Source organism: Xenopus tropicalis, chromosome 4 (assembly GCF_000004195.4).
Source record: "Xenopus tropicalis strain Nigerian chromosome 4, UCB_Xtro_10.0, whole genome shotgun sequence".
NCBI classification, from domain to species: Eukaryota; Metazoa; Chordata; class Amphibia; order Anura; family Pipidae; genus Xenopus; species Xenopus tropicalis.
This window is the reverse complement of record NC_030680.2, coordinates 53,067,203-53,076,430: the sequence shown is the minus strand read 5'-3', so window position 1 is coordinate 53,076,430 and position 9,228 is coordinate 53,067,203. Positions and strand designations below refer to the sequence as shown.

Below are 9,228 nucleotides of genomic sequence, written 5' to 3'. Positions count from 1 at the left end.
TCTAGGGTTGTATCTGGTTTTTCCTTGATTTCTGACCAAAGCGCTGACTTCTGCAAGGGACTGCGGCCACAATTTTCCATGTAGAAAGAGAAGAGTGGTGTCTCTGAATAACTGAAGGTGTGCACTTTTCGTAAATATATAGATTGTGGGGGTTATCTCACAGGTAGGGGTGGTTAACACTGAAAAACTGCAGGTAGTGCACATAGAGCGCAGCCCCCAAAATTTCAACTGAAATTGCCCTTATGCATTGCCCCTGTTTTGGGGCATTTGGTGGCCACGTCTTTACGTGCACCCATACATATGGGGTATCGTTTTATTCAGGGGAACTTGCAAATTGAGGTTTAGTAAGTTTTTGGTAGTTGCCATGGAGATTTTGGGGAGAAATCTAGGTTTTTTTATCTGGTTTTTCCTTGATTTCTGACCAAAGCGCTGACTTCTGCAAGGGACTGCGGCCACAATTTTTCATGTAGAAAGAGGAGAGTGGCGTCTCTGAATAGCTGAAGGTGTGCACTTTTCAGAAATATATAGTTTGCGGGGGTTATTTCACAGGTATGGGGGTGTTTAGACTAAATAACTGCAGGTAGAGCACATAGAGCACAGCCCCCCCTTATGCATTGCCCCGGTTTGGGGGCATTTGGTGGCCACGTCTTTATGTGTACCCATACATATGGGGTATCGTTTTATTCAGGGGAACTTGCAGATTGAGGTTTAGTAAGTTTTTGGTAGTTGCCATGGAGATTTTGGGGAGAAATCTAGGTTTGTATCTGGTTTTTCCTTGATTTCTGACCAAAGCGCTGACTTCTGCAAGGCACTGCGGCCACAATTTTCCATGTAGAAAGAGGAGAGTGGCGTCTCTGAATAGCTGAAGGTGTGCACTTTTCAGAAATATATAGTTTGCGGGGGTTATTTCACAGGTATGGGGGTGTTTAGACTAAATAACTGCAGGTAGAGCACATAGAGCACAGCCCCCCCTTATGCATTGCCCCTGTTTGGGGGCATTTGGTGGCCACGTCTTTATGTGTACCCATACATATGGGGTATCGTTTTATTCAGGGGAACTTGCAGATTAAGGTTTAGTAAGTTTTTGGTAGTTGCCATGGAGATTTTGGGGAGAAATCTAGGTTTTTATCTGGTTTTTCCTTGATTTCTGACCAAAATCTAGGGTTGTATCTGGTTTTTCCTTGATTTCTGACCAAAGCGCTGACTTCTGCAAGGCACTGCGGCCACAATTTTCCATGTAGAAAGAGGAGAGTGGCGTCTCTGAATAGCTGAAGGTGTGCACTTTTCAGAAATATATAGTTTGCGGGGGTTATTTCACAGGTATGGGGGTGTTTAGACTAAATAACTGCAGATAGAGCACAGCCCCCCCTTATGCATTGCCCCTGTTTGGGGGCATTTGGTGGCCACGTCTTTATGTGTACCCATACATATGGGGTATCGTTTTATTCAGGGGAACTTGCAGATTGAGGTTTAGTAAGTTTTTGGTAGTTGCCATGGAGATTTTGGGGAGAAATCTAGGTTTTTATCTGGTTTTTCCTTGATTTCTGACCAAAGCGCTGACTTCTGCAAGGGACTGCGGCCACAATTGTCCATGTAGAAAGAGAAGAGTGGTGTCTCTGAATAGCTGAAGGTGTGCACTTTTCGGAAATATATAGATTGTGGGGGTTATCTCACAGGTAGGGGGGGTTATCAATGAAAAACTGCAGGTAGTGCACATAGAGCGCAGCCCCCAAAATTTCAACTGAAATTGCCCTTATGCATTGCCCCTGTTTTGGGGCATTTGGTGGCCACGTCTTTATGTGCACCCATACATATGGGGTATCGTTTTATTCAGGGGAACTTGCAGATTGATGGTTAGTAAGTTTTTAGTAGTTGCCATGGAGATTTTGGGGAGAAATCTAGGTTTGTATCTAGTTTTTCCTTGATTTCTGACCAAAGCGCTTACTTCTGCAAGGGACTGCGGCCACAATTTTCCATGTAGAAAGAGAAGAGTGGTGTCTCTGAATAGCTGAAGGTGTGCACTTTTCAGAAATATATAGTTTGTGGGGGTTATTTCACAGGTAGGGGGGGTTAACACTGAAAAACTGCAGGAAGTGCACATAGAGCGCAGCCCCCACATTTTTAGCTGTAATTGCCCTTGTGCATTGCCCCTGCTTTGGAGTGTTTGGTGCCCATGTCTTTATGTGCACCCATACATATGGGGCATCATTTTATTCAGGAGGAGTTTGTCTTTCAAATATGCCTTTGTTAGAAAATTTTTATGAGATTTTTTTTTGTCAAATCTACATTTGATCATGCGTCCAAGTTTACGTTTTAGAAAAAAAAAAAAATGTCATAAAAAGTTCCAAATTTCACAATGCACTGACAAAAGGTATTTGGCTTTTGAGTGAAAACTACATTGCACCTAGAAACCTGAAGGTCTGTAGTTTCTAAAGATACCAAACATGAGGGGATATTTTAGATTTACATATAAGTTATGCTGCATTAACTGTTACAAGCGCTTTTCTGCTTTGTTCTGGTGTGATATTGTACTAAGTATTGCTTTAGTTTGGGGGTTACTTCTGGACAGGAACTGTGGGGTACCACCACATATTTGGTATCGTTGGAATTGGGAGTATCAGGGCTTTTACAAACCATAAAAAAAAGTGAGTAAAATTAACTTTTCTATGGAAAAAAACCTCAAAATATACAGAAATTTTTCATAATTTTTTTTTTTTTTTACATATTTCACCCAAAATACACATCATATCTCCAGAAAAGTTATAAAATTTGGTATGTATGTCGAAGCCCAATTAGTGACGAAAAAAACGATATATAATTTCCCTAGTTTCGTGGAGGTTTTCCTACCAAAAAACATTGTTAAAGTGAATGAGTACAAAATGCTTAAAAAACGTCTGGCACTGGGGGGAACCGAAATGACGAATTCGGCTGGCACTTAAAGGGTTAAAGAAACAATTACACCAAAAAAATGAAAATTAATTTAGATATAATGTATTTTTGCCCTGCAATGGTAAAACCGGTGTGTTTGCTTTATAAACACTACTAACATTTATATAAATAAGCTAATGAGCTTATATAAATAAACACAAAAAGTAGAGGCTTTTTGGGCTTCTGTGTACTTGAAATGCCAGGACCTGTTTCGAGTCCCAGTCTGGACCTACACCCAGGTCCTAATTCTGGTTAATCCACCCCTTGCTGAGAGATTAGATTATAGGTTTAAATGAAAAAGTGGCCATTACGTGATTGTGCAGCATGTGAAAAGACCTTGATGGGGAAGTGAGAAGTAATGATGAAATAAGGAATAAGGAGAAGAGATGGGTGCCATTTGCAGATTGAAGGTCATGTCTGGGTGTGTACTTGGTAATTAGGCTGGTGATATAAGGTGGTGCAACATTATTGAGCTTTTTCCTTAATGAGTACAAGAATCTTGAAATGACTTCTGGGTATGCCAGGTAGCCAGTGCAGTGACTGACAGAGAAGGGCATGAAGTAGCTCCTGGCTGGTAGGCTGTAGGTATCCCTTACCCCCCAACTGTCCCGCTTTAAGCGGGACAGTCCCGCTTTCTATAGCTCGTCCCGCTGTCCCGGATAGTTCCCTGAATGTCCCGCATTTTCGTAATAGATTACGGAAATGCGGGACATTCATAGAAGGATCCGTGACAGCGGGATGAGCGCTCCGACTCCTTGCGCTGCTTCTCTCATGGGGCTCCTTCTCCGACGGTCCCTGGCCCTTTTATAAGGTTGCGCCCGTGCGTAATGACGTCACACGTACACACGGGGCGCAACCTTATAAAAGGGCCAGGGACCGCCGGAGAAGGAGCCACATGAGAGAAGCAGCGCAAGGAGTCGGAGCGCGTATGGGGGCTCTGTGTTTGTTGGGCTCTGTGTATGGGGGGCCTCTGTGTTTGGGGGGGCCTCTGTGTTTGGGGGGGCTCTGTGTTTGGGGGGGCTCTGTGTTTGGGGGGCCTCTGTGTATGGGGGGGGCCTCGGTGTTTGGGGGCTCTGTGTTTGGGGGGCCTCTGTGTATGGGGGGGCACTGTGTATGGGGGGCTCTGTGTATGGGGGGCCTCTGTGTTTGGGGGGCCTCTGTGTATGGGGGGGCACTGTGTATAAAGGGTACTGTGTATGGAGGGGCTCTGTGTATGAAGGGCACTGTGTATGGGGGGGCTCTGTGGGCTTCCTTAGGTAGTACAGTATGAGGGTATAGCACATTTGCATCTGATCCCACCATTTCAACTATATAAAACGAGTATTTTTAGAAAAAAATGGGGTGTGTTAATTGGGGCGTGGTCACAAAAGTGGGCGTGGCCAAAAAAGTACAGTGTCCTGCCAATAAACCTTTCAATCTTATTTCTGGGTGTGATTGTAGATAAAAGAAGTTCCCATGGTGGAGTATTACAGCCCAGTCTGCCCTGGGTGGAGGCACGCCATTATAGTGTACCTGCTCACCCATGATTTCCTAGTCATTTGGATGTAGTGAGTGAATTAGAAAACAGTCAGAAGTTACCACAGTGAGATGAAAGCAGATAATGCATACTACATCAGCCTGACCAAAGCATATGAAAAATCAGGTCCAATAAACATTTCAGCCTGTTGTGCTAATTACATTTTCTTTGCTTTGCACTAATTGCATCTTGTAACAGCTTTACTTTTTTATCCAAATAATCTGATCATAGTCAAGTCAAACGTTCCCTGAAACTCTTAAAACATTGGGAATTTAATGTTTACTTTTATATTTTATTGGTATGAAAATCATATGGAGCTGAACCTCGAGTAATTATTAAACTCTACATAACGCGCCCTTTGTGTCATTAACAGCGGACTTCTCAGCAAAGGGTGCGGAAACAAAATGATTTGCAACTACGCCACACTGGGTGTTACTACTCCGCTTGAGCTGCTGGTCTCTTGCGGCCCCACCCAAAAGGTACCAGCAGGGGCGCTATTCCTCCGTGCAACTTATAACTGAGAAAGTAATACGTTTCAATGGGCGGGGCATGGTTCTGTCGTAAGTTCCGCCGTTGGCATAGCAACAAAACGAAGCGTTAGTTTGTTGTTTAGTTGAGAGGTTACAACTACAGACGCACCATGGTGAGTGAGTAGCTGGGGTTTGCTCGGCATTCCTTACACTGAGTGGGGAATTGACATTGCATATATGTGGCCAGTTTATTGATTTTATGTGTACGTGTGTATGAGGTGCTTTTGCTGCTCCCGGGCTGCTAAGTGATTTAGCCGTGTGTGGTACTATAGAGGCGAGTCGCACAACTGGGCGGGTATCTATATGCACAGCCAGGCAAGGGCTTGGGTCAGACATACTATCTATATGCACAGCCAGGCAAGGGCTTGGGTCAGACATACTATCTATATGCACAGCCAGGCAAGGGCTTGGGTCAGACATACTATCTACATGCACAGCCAGGCAAGGGCTTGGGTCAGACATACTATCTACATGCACAGCCAGGCTAGGGCTTGGGTCAGACGTATTGTCTATATTCACAGCCAGGACTTAGGTCAGACATAACCATCTATATGCACAGCAAGGCTAGGGCTTGGGTCAGACGTATTGTCTATATTCACAGCCAGGACTTAGGTCAGATATACCATCTATATGTACAGCAAGGCTAGAGCTTGGGTCAGACGTATTGTCTATATTCACAGCCAGGACTTAGGTCAGACATACCATCTATATGCACAGCAAGGCTAGGGCTTGGGTCAGACATACTGTTTATATTAACAGCCAGGCCAGGACTTAGGTCAGACATACATCTATATTCACAGCCAGGCCAGGACTGGTGTCAGTCAGACCATCTATATGTTTGTGGCGCTGTTAAAGAATATAGAGTGCCGTATGGGGTCCTGACTAACGCCCAGTACTCCTGCAACACAATCAGTATCCTAAAAAGATCTTGTTGTGGGGCCATACCTCATAGTTAAGCAATTGCAACATAGCCTTGGTCGAACATGTATAAGGCATACATGTAAAATCATACAATCTTGTATATCAACATTAGTAACTATAACTTTTATTGCAGGCAGAAGTTGAAGAAACACTAAAGAGAATCCAGTCCCACAAAGGAGTCATTGGAACTATAGTTGTAAATGCAGAAGGTAAAGCTTGTTCTCTGCTTGTTACATGCTTTCTCTCTCATTATTAATGTTAAGCATTAATTTGAATATGCTAAGGGAACTCACACTCATTTATAAACAATATTAAATTGAAAGTAGCACTTAAAGTATGTATATTGTGGAACTTGACCATAAGATTGAAAAGATATCCAGCGATATCTGGGAGATACTTTATTGTTGGAACTACTTTTAATATTGTGGCAGTGAAGAATACCTATAGAAAGAAACAGTACACAGCCAGCACATATAAATTCTGTTGTTTAAAATGCAATGATCTTTTAACAAATCATCTAGAACATCTCTTCACCATAGTTGCTATGTTTTGTAATATACCCTAAACAAAAGCATAAGTATCAAGGGTTCCAAGCATTCCTGGGTGACAGTTTGGAAAATTGGCAGATTTGAGTGGTAGACAGTTGTCACAACACAATTTCACAACATAGCAACCAATTTTAAGGAAATAGCCACCAATAAAACAAATCCCATTGGAGAAAGATTTTTTTATTCTGATCATACAGCTATATTGATGTACTGAACATCATTTTTTAATTTTCTTCTTTAATTTTACTGAATACTAAATTCTTCACAAAACATTTAGGTAAATACCAATCCAAACCATAATTTGTTTACCTGGATAAATGTAACTTTACATACTCCAGTACTAAGTCCGTATTACTTTATTACTTAGATAAATCTGTTATCCCTATATTTCTTAGCAGTTTTAAGCTATTTTTAACTTGATCAGGCAGTGAGTCATAGACTGAACAAACTACTGGCATGTTGTAGACTTTGATCTTCAGAGAGAATTTGTAGTTTATTTTTGTTTTTAGATCCCACTTCACCACTTTAGGCTGCAAGCAGAATTTAAGCAGAATCTTGATATTCAGCTTTAGCAATTTCAGTTCTGCATGGATAGCATTGACCTTTTAGATCTATGTTCTCTATACATAGCATAATTGAGTTATTCTCTTTATCAATGAGTGTATTTTATTTAATTCTGTCTTCCAATATGTCCCATGTTAATTTGTAGGAATTCCAATAAGAACAACGCTTGATAACTCGACTACGGTGCAGTATGCTGGTCTCCTGCACCAGCTGTCAATGAAAGCCAAAAGCACAGTGCGAGATATTGACCCACAAAATGATTTAACCTTTCTCAGGATTCGATCAAAGAAGCATGAGATAATGGTTGCTCCAGGTACAGTAAATAGCAAATCTGATTTAGTACACAAAACATATTAGAGTCCCCTTCTTAACAGACAGCTTTCCCATCATTAGATGGGGTTGGGGGGTTCCTAGTTTTTTCTCTGAAGTGTTTGTTTGGCTAGATTGATGGATTATTTTGGTGTTCTTCATTCAGTTATCTTGGTTTAAAAAATATATTTAACCAAGACTCCACCTTTTAAAACAATTAAAATTATTTACACTAAACAGTGATTTAGTGGAGATCCCCTTTTAGTAATGTACTATAATTTGTAGCTGATTTGATTGTAAACGTATTGTGCTGTTTGTTGTGCCTAATAAGTGTTTGTATGTATATGAAAAAAACATTTGTTTATGTTTTTCTAATAATGTGCGGTTTTTTTCCCAGACAAAGAATATCTTTTGATTGTCATCCAGAACCCATCAGAATAGGACACTCAGAACACACACAATTTACAGACTGATCGTCACTTCACCCTTTGGAACAGTTCACTACTTACATGAAATTGAATTGCTTACATTGTGTTACTGCAGATTTTTTCTTTAAAAACACAGCAAGTTCCGTTGATTTGACTTATTACTACAGGTTTACCATGACCTGTATGAATGAGAACCTTCACAGACGTGTAAAAAATCTGCTTAAAATTTAAAGGATAAAACAAGAGATTTGCTTTTGCTTCATCCAAACCCTGTTCTAACCCCAAAACAGCTCCAGACCCAAAGCAAAGCCCACAGTTATAATTCTTTCTTGCCAAATTTAAAGGGGTTGTTTACTTTTAAATTAGTTTAAAAATGTTTAAATTACTTTTAGTATGATGTATAGAGCGGTATTCTAAGATAATTTGCATTTGGTCTTCATTTTGTATTATGTTTGGTTTTTAAATTATGAGGCTTTTTGTTCAGCTGCTTTACAGTTTAAAGATTTAGCAGCTATCTGGTTGCTAGAGCCTAAATTACCCTAGCAACCAAGCAGTGGTGAAAATTAGACATATGAATAGGAGAGGACTAATTAAAAAGTTATGTAATAAAATGAAATGCCTCACAGAGCAGTAGTGTTTTGGCTTCCTTGGTCAATTACCCCCATTTAAAAGCCAGAAAGAGTTGGAAGAAGAAGGCAAATAATTAAAATAACTCAATTGAAAAGTTGCTGATAATTGCTCTTTCTATAACATACCAAAAGTTAATATAAAGGTAAACTAACAAGTTTAGTTCAGGCTTGTGAGCTGCAGCTGTTAGTAACAATGTTGCTGCTCACTTCTGTGTTGTGTTGAATAATAAAAAATCTAAGTACATTTCTACTGACTAGAATAACTACCAACTGTCCATCATTTTTATTGCAAGTGTCTGGGTTTGAGTGCGTAAAAACAAAACAAAAAAACTTTTTTTTGGTCATTAAGATCAGAATTCTTTGTTCTCACTGCAGTTATTTAAAGGGAGAGATGAAAAGAACTGCATTCAGATAGAACAGCACCTCAATAAATGCATTTATTTCCTTAATGGTAACAAGATAGTAAAGATGTTTCAGGTAAATCCTCATGCAGTCTTAAAGGACATGTCAACCCCAAAAATAATTTTTTGCCTAATAAAAGAAAACATAATTCTAAATAACTTTCTAAGATCAATTTATTAAAACTTATTAGTGCTTTACAGTTTTTGTAAATGTATTTCTATAGAAAGCAGCATTTGCTAAACTCCCATTTTACAAGCCCCTCTTAAAGGAGAAGGAAAGGCTAGTAAAGAGTTAATCTCAAAATGCAGGCATACCTTCAGTGCCCTTAAGTCTCTCCATATTTCTCCCATTCAGAGGATCAGAAGCCAAACAGTAAGGAAAAACGCTGAGCTGGGTAGAGAAGATTCCCATAATGCATCGCTCATCCCCAGACTCGGAGACTTAGAACTGTAG

At 40.3% G+C, this 9,228-nt stretch overlaps 1 protein-coding gene across 2 annotated transcripts; it reads left to right on the top strand.

The window, feature by feature from the left end:
* Positions 1-4,833: 4,833 nt before the first annotated feature.
* Positions 4,834-8,634, top strand: dynlrb2 (dynein light chain roadblock-type 2). Of its 2 annotated transcripts, none has more exons than XM_031900075.1 (4): positions 4,834-4,923; positions 6,029-6,104; positions 7,153-7,320; positions 7,714-8,617. In XM_031900075.1, exons 1-4 carry the CDS (start codon positions 4,849-4,851, stop codon positions 7,755-7,757), a joined length of 363 nt encoding a protein of 120 aa, XP_031755935.1. In that variant the 5' UTR covers positions 4,834-4,848; the 3' UTR covers positions 7,758-8,617.
* The last annotated feature ends 594 nt before the right edge of the window (positions 8,635-9,228 follow it).

Coding starts and splice junctions, on each gene's coding strand:
- dynlrb2 (XM_031900075.1), top strand. CDS start 4,849: ATGATTTGCAACTACGCCACACTGGGTGTTACTACTCCGCTTGAGCTG. Junction 4,924..6,028: donor CTTGCGGCCCCACCCAAAAG/GTACCAGCAGGG, acceptor CTTTTATTGCAG/GCAGAAGTTGAAGAAACACT. Junction 7,321..7,713: donor TGAGATAATGGTTGCTCCAG/GTACAGTAAATA, acceptor TTTTTTTCCCAG/ACAAAGAATATCTTTTGATT.